The 14,604-nt window shown below is 31.5% G+C and overlaps 1 protein-coding gene across 1 annotated transcript; it reads right to left on the bottom strand.

Annotated features, from left to right (window-relative positions):
• Nucleotides 1–230: 230 nt before the first annotated feature.
• On the bottom strand, nucleotides 231–2,726 carry LOC125774321 (uncharacterized). Its single transcript, XM_049444593.1, has one exon. The coding sequence runs from the start codon at nucleotides 2,724–2,726 to the stop codon at nucleotides 231–233; it is 2,496 nt and encodes an 831-aa protein (XP_049300550.1).
• Between the last annotated feature and the right edge of the window lie 11,878 nt (nucleotides 2,727–14,604).

Here is a 14,604-nt window from a genome sequence, read left to right on the forward strand (position 1 = left end):
GTTCGGTGTGATCTTCCTATTGCTTCACCCCTTGTCAATTGCCGTAGCTCCGTTGAAAATGCGTCTTGCTGTGCTAAACGACATAGCACGGTTTTAGCAGCTTTCATGTATTCGGGAGTGATGACTAAAGGTGATGCGAAGTGTGTTGGTGTTCGTTGAGTGCGTGCCTTCTCCTTAGTGTTACGTGTGAAGCGAATGCAGTATGCAACGATGCGTAACAATCGCTTCGGTTAGTGCAATCGGTTAGTGATGGTGTTTACATAGGCAGCACTCACCTGACGAATTTCGAGATTCGTATCTTCAGCTGGTTCAGGATTACAGTTGGGCCAGTTGGATGCGGGTAGTGCTAGCCATTCCGGACCGCAACTCCACAGCTTGCTCTGCAGGAAATCTGCTGCTGACATGCCGCGTGAGACCATATCGGCAGGGTTAGTTGAGCCGGGAACATGCCTCCACTGACGAGGATGAGTATAATGCTGCACCTCCGATACTCGGTTGCCTACGAACGTTGCCCACGTGTTAGGTGAGGCGCTGATCCACTTTAACGTGACGGTAGAATCGGACCAAAAGAATACTTCTGCTGCGTGTAGTCCCATCGCCTTCTTGACTCGATCGTAAAGATGAGCGCCTAATACTGCAGCACACAGTTCCAGTCGAGGTAGTGTGACACGCTTAAGTGGTGCCACTCGCGACTTGGATGAAAGTAAAGTGGTGCGAACTTCACCTTGCTCACTTTCGCAACGAACATAAATGCAGGCCCCGTAAGCTGCTTCAGATGCGTCACAGAAGGTGTGTAACTGCAATTTACTACCAGGTAACAGCGCATAGCGATCGATCTTAAAACCGGATATGAGTGGCCAATCTTGCTGAATATTTTTCCATTTCTTGCAGATAGAATCAGGAACAAGATCGTCCCAACCAGCTTTCTGCAACCACAACTCCTGCATCATGATTTTGGCTCGTACGACAATGGGAGAAATCAGGCCAAGCGGATCGAACATGCGGGCTATGTTAGAGAGGATGCTTCTTTTAGTAGGACGTGCTGTGTCGGTGTCGATTGCGGACTCGAATGATAGAACATCATGTTCTGGCTCCCACGAAACTCCAAGAGTCTTTACCGTTTCGTCGGGTATAAACTGTAGCGCTGACTGTGTGCCGATCTGATCCGCAGTTAGACCGGTAAGCACCTCTAATCGGTTTGAAGTCCACTTCCGTAATTCAAAACCACCCCTTGAAAGTAATTCATCTAACTCTACTCGTAGACGCCGAGCGCTTTCGATCGAATCCGCACCGCCTATGAAGTCGTCCACGTAGAAATTGCTCTTCAGAGCGGATGCGGCAACAGGATATGTGGTTCCCTCATCGTTTGCAAGCTGCTGCAAGGTTCGAGTTGCAAGGAAGGATGATGGGGACAACCCATAGGTTACGGTGTTTAGCTCGTAATACTGGATCGGTGAATGCGCATCAAACCGGAAACAAATGCGGGCATACTTCCTATCGTCTGGATGCAGTAGTATTTGGCGGTACATTTTAGCAATGTCTCCAACAACCGCCACCTTATACGTGCGGAATCGTAGAATGATGTCCAGCAAATCATCCTGCACTGCAGGGCCGACACATAGCGCTTCGTTGAGCGAGTATCCAGATGATGTTTTCGCTGATCCATCAAACACCACCCTGGTTTTTGTTGTTGTGCTCGAAGCCTTGAATACGGGATGGTGCGGCAGATAATATGCTGATTCGTCGTCAGCTGGAGCTTGTATCAGCGACATGTGCCCTAGCTCCAAATATTCATGCATGAATTCATGGTATGCCGCTTTAATATGAGGATCGCGTTCTAGGCGCCTTTCGAGCATTGTAAAACGTCGTAGAGCTGATAATTTCGAAAGACCCAGCTTTTCTTCAAAGTCAGGCTGCTTTGGTAAACGAACAATATAACGACCAGTATCGTCTCGTTGTGTTGTATCTTGGTATAATTTTTCGCAATACCTTTCTTCGGGGGAGTAACCATCGCTTATTTGTAATTCTTCCACTTTCCAGAATCGCTCGAGTGATTCCTCAAGCGTGCTCATGCAGACGACGGAAGATGCGTTGGAAGTTTCGTTGTTGTTATCACATGCTGATGCTGAGCCGGTCACGATCCAGCCGAACACACTTTCAATGAGGACAGGAAGGTTATGCGAAATTTTATATTGCGCCCCGCTCTGGAAAAATGCATGATAATGCCGGGCACCGAGGATAAGATCGAGCGGTGCCGACTTATTAAACTGGGGGTCGGCAAGCATAAAATTTGGCGGAATTTGCCACTCGGCGGTGCGCACATCATGTGCTGGCAAATCCCCAATCAAATTGTCCACAATCAAGAAATCAGCATTCAGCTGATATTGGCCCGTTCGGGAGGAAATCTTCACACGCACCGATTTCCGCACCGGGGTGGAAGAGTGACCCGCACCGATGAGCGTTACGTTGACCGTATCAAGTTTCAACGCTAACCTCTGAGCAAGCCTGGTGCTCATCAAATCAGGCTGCGAGGCACTATCCAATAGTGCTCGCACTGGATGCAGAGTACCATGTGAATCAGCAACGTGTACCACGGCAGTTTGCAGAAACACATGATCATATGTTTGCTGGCTTGCGTGTGCTGCTACGTGGTGTCTTTGGGTGTTTGTGGCGTGATCGTCTTTGTTCTGTGGATGGCTTACCGGAACATTTCGCGCAGCTGGCATGGTGTTTGCAGTGGGAAGTGCTCCTTGTGCGTTGTGTACGTTGTGTGCGTTGTGTAACAGTGTATGGTGTGCTGAGTGACAGTGTCTGCATTTGTATTGCGAGGAGCAATCGCGCGCTCGGTGGTTGTCCCGCAAACAATTTAAACATAGTTTATTGGACATGACCTGTCGATATCGTTCTTCCGGACCCATAGTCATGAATCGCGGACATTTCGTAATGCTATGCTCTTGCTGGCATATTATGCACCTACGTGTTTCGTGAGAGGTAGACGGAAAACTAGCCAGCCGATTGAGATTCGATTGTTTGTGTGTGAAGTGCGTGTGATTTCCGCTAGAGGGCGCGTCGGTATTGTTTACCATCAGAGTTTCGAGCACTCGCATTCGGCGTTGCAAAAATTGCACCAAGCCTTCGTAGCTTGGATTTTCATTTGTTGATGCAAATTCCTCCCAATCGCGCAACGTTGTTGTAGGCAATTTTGTGCATAGCAAATGTTCTAATACGCTACTCCAAGCATCTGTGTTTTCACCCAAGTGGTTTAGCGTTTTCTTGTGCCGCTCGAACTCATCGACAAGATGGTGAAGGGTTGAGGCACTTTCCCTTTTCATGGTGGCCATTCCGAATAAGGCTTGCAAATGACGCTTTTTTAACAGGTACTCGTTAGAGTAACGCTCCGTCAGTATTTTCCATGCTATTTCATAGTTTGCGGCACTGATGGTGATGGATTCAATAACCTTAGCGGCTTCTCCCTTTAAGGATGCGCGCAAATAGTGGAACTTTTGGATCGGCGGTAGGTCGGGGTTATCATGTATTAAGCCCTCAAAAGTGTCCCTATACGTTAGCCACTGCATGTAATCACCATCGTATTCGGGAAGCGCGATGGTGGGAAGTTTAATGCCTACTAGGGGGCTCGGGCCAGCGTTTGGTGTGGAACTAATGCTTCGCGGAACATGCACCCTTTTAGCCTTTAGCTGGGAATGTGCGCGTATCAAGCGCGGCTCAAAATCATCGCGTAAAGCGGCATTGTGCGCAATTTCTTCTTCGGTGATTGCCAAATCCTCTAGCTGACCTTGGATTTTCTCCAAGTCAATGGATAGCTGGTCGAACTTTGTTATGCGCGTTTCGACCTCGATAGCGTCTCGTTCTTGGAGAAAATCAAGGAGGAACTTCTCGTGGCGATCTAATGAGACCAGCAAAATTGCCCTTCGGGACGATAGAATGACGGCAGACGCTGGCATGATCAGACACGATGGAAATAGCTTCGTCAGCGGTAACGAAAAAACGGGAGTGTTGTGTCGCGATAAAAGTTGCGTTATGCGTAGGAAAAAACAGGTCGCGAGAATCCGCAAATTAATAACCAGCAATTCGGCGTATCCTGGTCACGGCACCATGAACAAACTTGCGGAATTCGGATGCTGAATTTTCTTTCGAGAATAGTTACCGTACGATTGGCGGGATTTTTAAGCGAAGAAGAGGGATTTTGTTTATTTGTTTTTCCTTTTATAACCTTTTCTCTGAGTGCCCACTGAGTGCCACCGGCACTCACAATACGACAGTTGCTGAAACTTGACGAAACCAGCAAACTGTCGGTTTATACCACTATATTGTTATTCTTGTGTAAACACTAACTTTTTCGAAAAAACCTAACTTTTTCATAATAACCTAACTTATACCAAAACTAACTTTTTCGAAAAAACCTAACTTATACCAAAACTAACTTTTTCTTAAAAACCTAACTTTTACCAAAACTAACTTTTTCGAAAAAACCTAACTTTTTCATAAAAACCTAACTTATACCAAAACTAACTTTTTCTAAAAAACCTAACTTATACCAAAACTAACTTTTTCTAAAAAACCTAACTTATACCCAAACTAACTTTTTCTAAAAAACCTAACTTATACCAAAACTAACTTTTTCGAAAAAACCTAACTTATACCAAAACTAACTTTTTCTTAAAAACCTAACTTATACCAAAACTAACTTTTTCGAAAAAACCTAACTTTTTCATAAAAACCTAACTTATACCAAAACTAACTTTTTCGAAAAAAACATAACTTATACCAAAACTAACTTTTTCTCAAAAACCTAACTTATACCAAAACTAACTTTTTCTAAAAAACCTAACTTATACCAAAACTAACTTTTTCGAAAAAACCTAACTTATACCAAAACTAACTTTTTCTTAAAAACCTAACTTATACCAAAACTAACTTTTTCGAAAAAACCTAACTTTTTCATAAAAACCTAACTTATACCAAAACTAACTTTTTCTCAAAAACCTAACTTATACCAAAACTAACTTTTTCGAAAAAACCTAACTTATACCAAAACTAACTTTTTCTAAAAAACCTTACTTTTTCGAAAAAACCTAACTTTTAAAAAAACTAACTTTTTCGAAAAAACCTAACTTATACCAAAACTAACTTTTTCGAAAAAACCTAACTTATACCAAAACTAACTTTTTCGAAAAAACCTAACTTATACCAAAACTAACTTTTTCGAAAAAACCTAACTTATACCAAAACTAACTTTTTCGAAAAAACCTAACTTATACCAAAACTAACTTTTTCTTAAAAACCTAACTTATACCAAAACTAACTTTTTCGAAAAAACCTAACTTATACCAAAACTAACTTTTTCGAAAAAACCTAACTTATACCAAAACTAACTTTTTCTTAAAAACCTAACTTATACCAAAACTAACTTTTTCGAAAAAACCTAACTTATACCAAAACTAACTTTTTCTTAAAAACCTAACTTATACCAAAACTAACTTTTTCTAAAAAAACCTAACTTATACCAAAACTAACTTTTTCGAAAAAGCCTAATTTATACCAAAACTAACTTTTTCGAAAAAACCTAACTTATACCAAAACTAACTTTTTCGAAAAAACCTAACTTATACCAAAACTAACTTTTTCTAAAACACCTAACTTATACCAAAACTAACTTTTTCTCAAAAACCTAACTTATACCAAAACTAACTTTTTCGAAAAAACCTAACTTATACCAAAACTAACTTTTTCTTAAAAACCTAACTTATACCAAAACTAACTTTTTCGAAAAAACCTAACTTATACCAAAACTAACTTTTTCGAAAAAACCTAACTTATACCAAAACTAACTTTTTCTCAAAAACCTAACTTATGCCAAAACTAACTTTTTCTCAAAAACCTAACTTATACCAAAACTAACTTTTTCGAAAAAACCTAACTTATACCAAAACTAACTTTTTCTTAAAAACCTAATTTTTACCAAAACTAACTTTTTCATAAAAACCTAACTTATACCAAAACTAACTTTTTCGAAAAAACCTAACTTATACCAAAACTAACTTTTTCTTAAAAACCTAACTTATACCAAAACTAACTTTTTCGAAAAAACCTAACTTATACCAAAACTAACTTTTTCGAAAAAACCTAATTTATACCAAAACTAACTTTTTCGAAAAAACCTAACTTATACCAAAACTAACTTTTTCATAAAAACCTAACTTATACCAAAACTAACTTTTTCGAAAAAACCTAACTTTTTCATAAAAACCTAACTTATACCAAAACTAACTTTTTCGAAAAAACCTAACTTATACCAAAACTAACTTTTTCGAAAAAACCTAACTTTTTCATTAAATTCTAACTTATACCAAAACTAACTTTTTCGAAAAAACCTAACTTATACCAAAACTAACTTTTTCTAAAAAACCTTACTTTTTCGAAAAAACCTAACTTTTACCAAAACTAACTTTTTCGAAAAAACCTAACTTTTTCATAAAAACCTAACTTATACCAAAACTAACTTTTTCTAAAAAACCTAACTTATACCAAAACTAACTTTTTCTAAAAAACCTAACTTATACCAAAACTAACTTTTTCGAAAAAACCTAACTTATACCAAAACTAACTTTTTCATAAAAACCTAACTTATACCAAAACTAACTTTTTCGAAAAAACCTAACTTTTTCATAAAAACATAACTTTTACCAAAACTAACTTTTTCGAAAAAACCTAACTTATACCAAAACTAACTTTTTCTTAAAAACCTAACTTATACCAAAACTAACTTTTTCGAAAAAACCTAACTTATACCAAAACTAACTTTTTCGAAAAAACCTAATTTATACCAAAACTAACTTTTTCGAAAAAACCTAACTTATACCAAAACTAACTTTTTCGAAAAAACCTAACTTATACCAAAACTAACTTTTTCTAAAAAACCTAACTTATACCAAAACTAACTTTTTCGAAAAAACCTAACTTATACCAAAACTAACTTTTTCGAAAAAACCTAATTTATACCAAAACTAACTTTTTCGAAAAAACCTAACTTATACCAAAACTAACTTTTTCGAAAAAACCTAACTTATACCAAAACTAACTTTTTCTAAAAAACCTAACTTATACCAAAACTAACTTTTCTCAAAAACCTAACTTATACCAAAACTAACTTTTTCTAAAAAACCTAACTTATACCAAAACTAACTTTTTCGAAAAAACCTCACTTATACCAAAACTAACTTTTTCATAAAAACCTAACTTATACCAAAACTAACTTTTTCGAAAAAACCTAACTTTTTCATAAAAACCTAACTTATACCAAAACTAACTTTTTCGAAAAAACCTAACTTATACCAAAACTAACTTTTTCGAAAAAACCTAATTTATACCAAAACTAACTTTTTCGAAAAAACCTAAATTATACCAAAACTAACTTTTTCGAAAAAACCTAACTTATACCAAAACTAACTTTTTCTCAAAAACCTAACTTATACCAAAACTAACTTTTTCGAAAAAACCTAACTTATACCAAAACTAACTTTTTCGAAAAAACCTAACTTTTTCATAAAAACCTAACTTATACCAAAACTAACTTTTTCGAAAAAACCTAACTTATACCAAAACTAACTTTTTCGAAAAAACCTAACTTATACCAAAACTAACTTTTTCTAAAAAACCTAACTTATACCAAAACTAACTTTTTCTAAAAAACCTTGCTTTTTCGAAAAAACCTAAATTATACCAAAACTAACTTTTTCTAAAAAACCTAACTTATACCAAAACTAACTTTTTCGAAAAAACCTAACTTATACCAAAACTAACTTTTTCGAAAAAACCTAACTTATACCAAAACTAACTTTTTCTTAAAAACCTAACTTATACCAAAACTAACTTTTTCGAAAAAACCTAACTTATACCAAAACTAACTTTTTCTTAAAAACCTAACTTATACCAAAACTAACTTTTTCGAAAAAACCTAACTTATACCAAAACTAACTTTTTCTTAAAAACCTAACTTATACCAAAACTAACTTTTTCTAAAAAACCTTACTTTTTCGAAAAAACCTAACTTTTACCAAAACTAACTTTTTCGAAAAAACCTAACTTTTTCATAAAAACCTAACTTATACCAAAACTAACTTTTTCTTAAAAACCTAACTTATACCAAAACTAACTTTTTCTTAAAAACCTAACTTATACCAAAACTAACTTTTAAGAAAAAACCCAACTTATACCAAAACTAACTTTTCTAAAAAACCTAACTTTTACCAAAACTAACTTTTTCGAAAAAACCTAACTTATACCAAAACTAACTTTTTCGAAAAAACCTAACTTATACCAAAACTAACTTTTTCTCAAAAACCTAACTTATACCAAAACTAACTTTTTCTTAAAAACCTAACTTATACCAAAACTAACTTTTTCGAAAAAACCTAACTTATACCAAAACTAACTTTTTCGAAAAAACCTTACTTTTTCGAAAAAACCTAACTTTTACCAAAACTAACTTTTTCGAAAAAACCTAACTTTTTCATAAAAACCTAACTTATACCAAAACTAACTTTTTCGAAAAAACCTAACTTATACCAAAACTAACTTTTTCTTAAAAACCTAACTTATACCAAAACTAACTTTTTCTAAAAAACCTAACTTATACCAAAACTAACTTTTTCGAAAAAACCTTACTTTTTCGACAAAACCTAACTTTTAAAAAAACTAATTTTTTCGAAAAAACCTAACTTTTACCAAAACTAACTTTTTCTAAAAAACCTAACTTTTTCGAAAAAACCTTACTTTTTCGAAAAAACCTAACTTTTACCAAAACTAACTTTTTCTTCAAAACCTAACTTTTTCTCAAAAACCTAACTTATACCAAAACTAACTTTTTCGAAAAAACCTAACTTATACCAAAACTAACTTTTTCTCAAAAACCTAACTTATACCAAAACTAACTTTTTCTAAAAAACCTAACTTTTTCGAAAAAACCTTACTTTTTCGAAAAAACCTAACTTTTACCAAAACTAACTTTTTCTTAAAAACCTAACTTTTTCTCAAAAACCTAACTTATACCAAAACTAACTTTTTCGAAAAAACCCAACTTATACCAAAACTAACTTTTTCGAAAAAACCTAACTTTTTCTAAAAAACCTAACTTTTACCAAAACTAACTTATTATAAAAAACCTAACTTTTTCTCAAAAACCTAACTAATACCAAAACTAACTTTTTCTTAAAAACCTAACTTTTTCTTAAAAATCTAACTTTTTCTTAAAAACCTAACTTATACCAAAACTAACTTTTTCGAAAAAACCTAACTTATACCAAAACTAACTTTTTTGAAAAAACCTAACTTATACCAAAACTAACTTTTTCTAAAAAACCTAACTTTTTCGAAAAAACCTTACTTTTTCGAAAAAACCTAACTTATACCAAAACTAACTTTTTCGAAAAAACCTAACTTATACCAAAACTAACTTTTTCTCAAAAACCTAACTTATACCAAAACTAACTTTTTCTTAAAAACCTAACTTATACCAAAACTAACTTTTCGAAAAAACATAACTTATACCAAAACTAACTTTTTCTAAAAAACCTTACTTTTTCGAAAAAACCTAACTTTTACCAAAACTAACTTTTTCGAAAAAACCTAACTTTTTCATAAAAACCTAACTTATACCAAAACTAACTTTTTCGAAAAAACCTAACTTATACCAAAACTAACTTTTTCTTAAAAACCTAACTTATACCAAAACTAACTTTTTCGAAAAAACCTAACTTATACCAAAACTAACTTTTTCGAAAAAACCTAACTTATACCAAAACTAACTTTTTCGAAAAAACCTAACTTATACCAAAACTAACTTTTTCGAAAAAACCTAACTTATACCAAAACTAACTTTTTCGAAAAAACCTAACTTATACCAAAACTAACTTTTTCGAAAAAACCTAACTTATACCAAAACTAACTTTTTTGAAAAAACCTAACTTATACCAAAACTAACTTTTTCTCAAAAACCTTACTTTTTCGAAAAAACCTAACTTTTACCAAAACTAACTTTTTCTAAAAAACCTAACTTATACCAAAACTAACTTTTTCGAAAAAACCTAACTTATACCAAAACTAACTTTTTCGAAAAAACCTAACTTATACCAAAACTAACTTTTTCTAAAAAACCTAACTTATACCAAAACTAACTTTTTCGAAAAAACCTTACTTTTTCGACAAAACCTAACTTTTAAAAAAACTAATTTTTTCGAAAAAACCTAATTTTTACCAAAACTAACTTTTTCTAAAAAACCTAACTTTTTCGAAAAAACCTTACTTTTTCGAAAAAACCTAACTTTTACCAAAACTAACTTTTTCTTCAAAACCTAACTTTTTCTCAAAAACCTAACTTATACCAAAACTAACTTTTTCGAAAAAACCTAACTTATACCAAAACTAACTTTTTTGAAAAAACCTAACTTATACCAAAACTAACTTTTTCTAAAAAACCTAACTTTTTCGAAAAAACCTTACTTTTTCGAAAAAACCTAACTTTTACCAAAACTAACTTTTTCTTAAAAACCTAACTTTTTCTCAAAAACCTAACTTATACCAAAACTAACTTTTTCGAAAAAACCCAACTTATACCAAAACTAACTTTTTCGAAAAAACCTAACTTTTTCTAAAAAACCTAACTTTTACCAAAACTAACTTATTATAAAAAACCTAACTTTTTCTCAAAAACCTAACTAATACCAAAACTAACTTTTTCTTAAAAACCTAACTTTTTCTTAAAAATCTAACTTTTTCTTAAAAACCTAACTTATACCAAAACTAACTTTTTCGAAAAAACCTAACTTATACCAAAACTAACTTTTTCTAAAAAACCTTACTTTTTCGAAAAAACCTAACTTATACCAAAACTAACTTTTTCGAAAAAACCTAACTTATACCAAAACTAACTTTTTCTCAAAAACCTAACTTATACCAAAACTAACTTTTTCTTAAAAACCTAACTTATACCAAAACTAACTTTTCGAAAAAACCTAACTTATACCAAAACTAACTTTTTCTAAAAAACCTTACTTTTTCGAAAAAACCTAACTTTTACCAAAACTAACTTTTTCGAAAAAACCTAACTTTTTCATAAAAACCTAACTTATACCAAAACTAACTTTTTCGAAAAAACCTAACTTATACCAAAACTAACTTTTTCTTAAAAACCTAACTTATACCAAAACTAACTTTTTCGAAAAACCCTAACTTATACCAAAACTAACTTTTTCGAAAAAACCTAACTTATACCAAAACTAACTTTTTCGAAAAAACCTAACTTATACCAAAACTAACTTTTTCGAAAAAACCTAACTTATACCAAAACTAACTTTTTCGAAAAAACCTAACTTATACCAAAACTAACTTTTTCGAAAAAACCTAACTTATACCAAAACTAACTTTTTTGAAAAAACCTAACTTATACCAAAACTAACTTTTTCTCAAAAACCTTACTTTTTCGAAAAAACCTAACTTTTACCAAAACTAACTTTTTCTTAAAACCTAACTTATACCAAAACTAACTTTTTCGAAAAAACCTAACTTATACCAAAACTAACTTTTTCGAAAAAACCTAACTTATACCAAAACTAACTTTTTCGAAAAAACCTAACTTATACCAAAACTAACTTTTTCGAAAAAACCTAACTTTTTCATAAAAACCTAACTTATACCAAAACTAACTTTTTCGAAAAAACCTAACTTATACCAAAACTAACTTTTTCGAAAAAACCTAACTTATACCAAAACTAACTTTTTCTAAAAAACCTTACTTTTTCGAAAAAACCTAACTTTTACCAAAACTAACTTTTTCGAAAAAACCTAATTTTTCATAAAAACCTAACTTATACCAAAACTAACTTTTTCGAAAAAACCTAACTTATACCAAAACTAACTTTTTCTTAAAAACCTAACTTTTACCAAAACTAACTTTTTCGAAAAAACCTAACTTTCTCATAACAACCTAACTTATACCAAAACTAACTTTTTCGAAAAAACCTAACTTATACCAAAACTAACTTTTTCTTAAAAACCTAACTTATACCAAAACTAACTTTTTCTTAAAAACCTAACTTATACCAAAACTAACTTTTTCGAAAAAACCTAACTTATACCAAAACTAACTTTTTCTCAAAAACCTAACTTATACCAAAACTAACTTTTTCGAAAAAACCTAACTTATACCAAAACTAACTTTTTCTTAAAAACCTAACTTATACCAAAACTAACTTTTTCGAGAAAACATAACTTATACCAAAACTAACTTTTTCTAAAAAACCTTACTTTTTCGAAAAAACCTAACTTTTACCAAAACTAACTTTTTCGAAAAAACCTAACTTTTTCATAAAAACCTAACTTATACCAAAACTAACTTTTTCGAAAAAACCTAACTTATACCAAAACTAACTTTTTCTTAAAAACCTAACTTATACCAAAATTAACTTTTTCGAAAAAACCTAACTTTTTCTAAAAAACCTAACTTATACCAAAACTAACTTTTTCTCAAAAACCTAACTTATGCCAAAACTAACTTTTTCGAAAAAACCTAATTTATACCAAAACTAACTTTTTCGAAAAAACCTAACTTATACCAAAACTAACTTTTTCTAAAAAACCTTACTTTTACCAAAACTAACTTTTTCGAAAAAACCTAACTTATACCAAAACTAATTCTTTCGAAAAAACCTAACTTTTTCTTAAAAACCTAACTTATACCAAAACTAACTTTTTCTCAAAAACCTAACTTGTACCAAAACTAACTTTTTCGAAAAAACCTAACTTATACCAAAACTAACTTTTTCTAAAAAACCTAACTTATACCAAAACTAACTTTTTTGAAAAAACCTAACTTATACCAAAACTAACTTTTTCGAAAAAACCTAACTTTTTCGAAAAAACCTAACTTATACCAAAACTAACTTTTTCTTAAAAACCTAACTTTTACCAAAACTAACTTTTTCTTAAAAACCTAACTTATACCAAAACTAACTTTTTCTTAAAAACCTAACTTATACCAAAACTAACTTTTAAGAAAAAACCCAACTTATACCAAAACTAACTTTTTCTAAAAAACCTAACTTTTACCAAAACTAACTTTTTCTAAAAAACCTAACTTATACCAAAACTAACTTTTTCTTAAAAACCTAACTTATACCAAAACTAACTTTTTCTAAAAAAACCTAACTTATACCAAAACTAACTTTTTCGAAAAAACCTAACTTATACCAAAACTAACTTTTTCGAAAAAACCTAACTTATACCAAAACTAACTTTTTCGAAAAAACCTAATTTATACCAAAACTAACTTTTTCGAAAAAACCTAACTTATACCAAAACTAACTTTTTCGAAAAAACCTAACTTATACCAAAACTAACTTTTTCTAAAAAACCTAACATATACCAAAACTAACTTTTTCGAAAAAACCTAACTTATACCAAAACTAACTTTTTCGAAAAAACCTAACTTATACCAAAACTAACTTTTTCTAAAAAACCTTACTTTTTCGAAAAAACCTAACTTATACCAAAACTAACTTTTTCGAAAAAACCTAACTTATACCAAAACTAACTTTTTCTCAAAAACTTAACTTATACCAAAACTAACTTTTTCTTAAAAACCTAACTTATACCAAAACTAACTTTTTCGAAAAAAACTAACTTATACCAAAACTAACTTTTTCTAAAAAACCTTACTTTTTCGAAAAAACCTAACTTTTACCAAAACTAACTTTTTCGAAAAAACCTAACTTTTTCATAAAAACCTAACTTATACCAAAACTAACTTTTTCGAAAAAACCTAACTCATACCAAAACTAACTTTTTCTTAAAAACCTAACTTATACCAAAACTAACTTTTTCGAAAAAACCTAACTTATACCAAAACTAACTTTTTCGAAAAAACCTAACTTTTTCATAAAAACCTAACTTATACCAAAACTAACTTTTTCGAAAAAACCTAACTTATACCAAAACTAACTTTTTCGAAAAAACCTAACTTATACCAAAACTAACTTTTTCTAAAAAACCTTACTTTTTCGAAAAAACCTAACTTTTACCAAAACTAACTTTTTCGAAAAAACCTAATTTTTCATAAAAACCTAACTTATACCAAAACTAACTTTTTCGAAAAAACCTAACTTATACCAAAACTAACTTTTTCTTAAAAACCTAACTTTTACCAAAACTAACTTTTTCGAAAAAACCTAACTTTCTCATAACAACCTAACTTATACCAAAACTAACTTTTTCGAAAAAACCTAACTTATACCAAAACTAACTTTTTCTTAAAAACCTAACTTATACCAAAACTAACTTTTTCTTAAAAACCTAACTTATACCAAAACTAACTTTTTCGAAAAAACCTAACTTATACCAAAACTAACTTTTTCTCAAAAACCTAACTTATACCAAAACTAACTTTTTCGAAAAAACCTAGCTTATACCAAAACTAACTTTTTCTTAAAAACCTAACTTATACCAAAACTAACTTTTTCGAGAAAACATAACTTATACCAAAACTAACTTTTTCTAAAAAACCTTACTTTTTCGAAAAAACCTAACTTTTAC

Source organism: Anopheles funestus, unplaced genomic scaffold (assembly GCF_943734845.2).
Source record: "Anopheles funestus unplaced genomic scaffold, idAnoFuneDA-416_04 scaffold_168_ctg1, whole genome shotgun sequence".
Classification (NCBI taxonomy): domain Eukaryota; kingdom Metazoa; phylum Arthropoda; class Insecta; order Diptera; family Culicidae; genus Anopheles; species Anopheles funestus.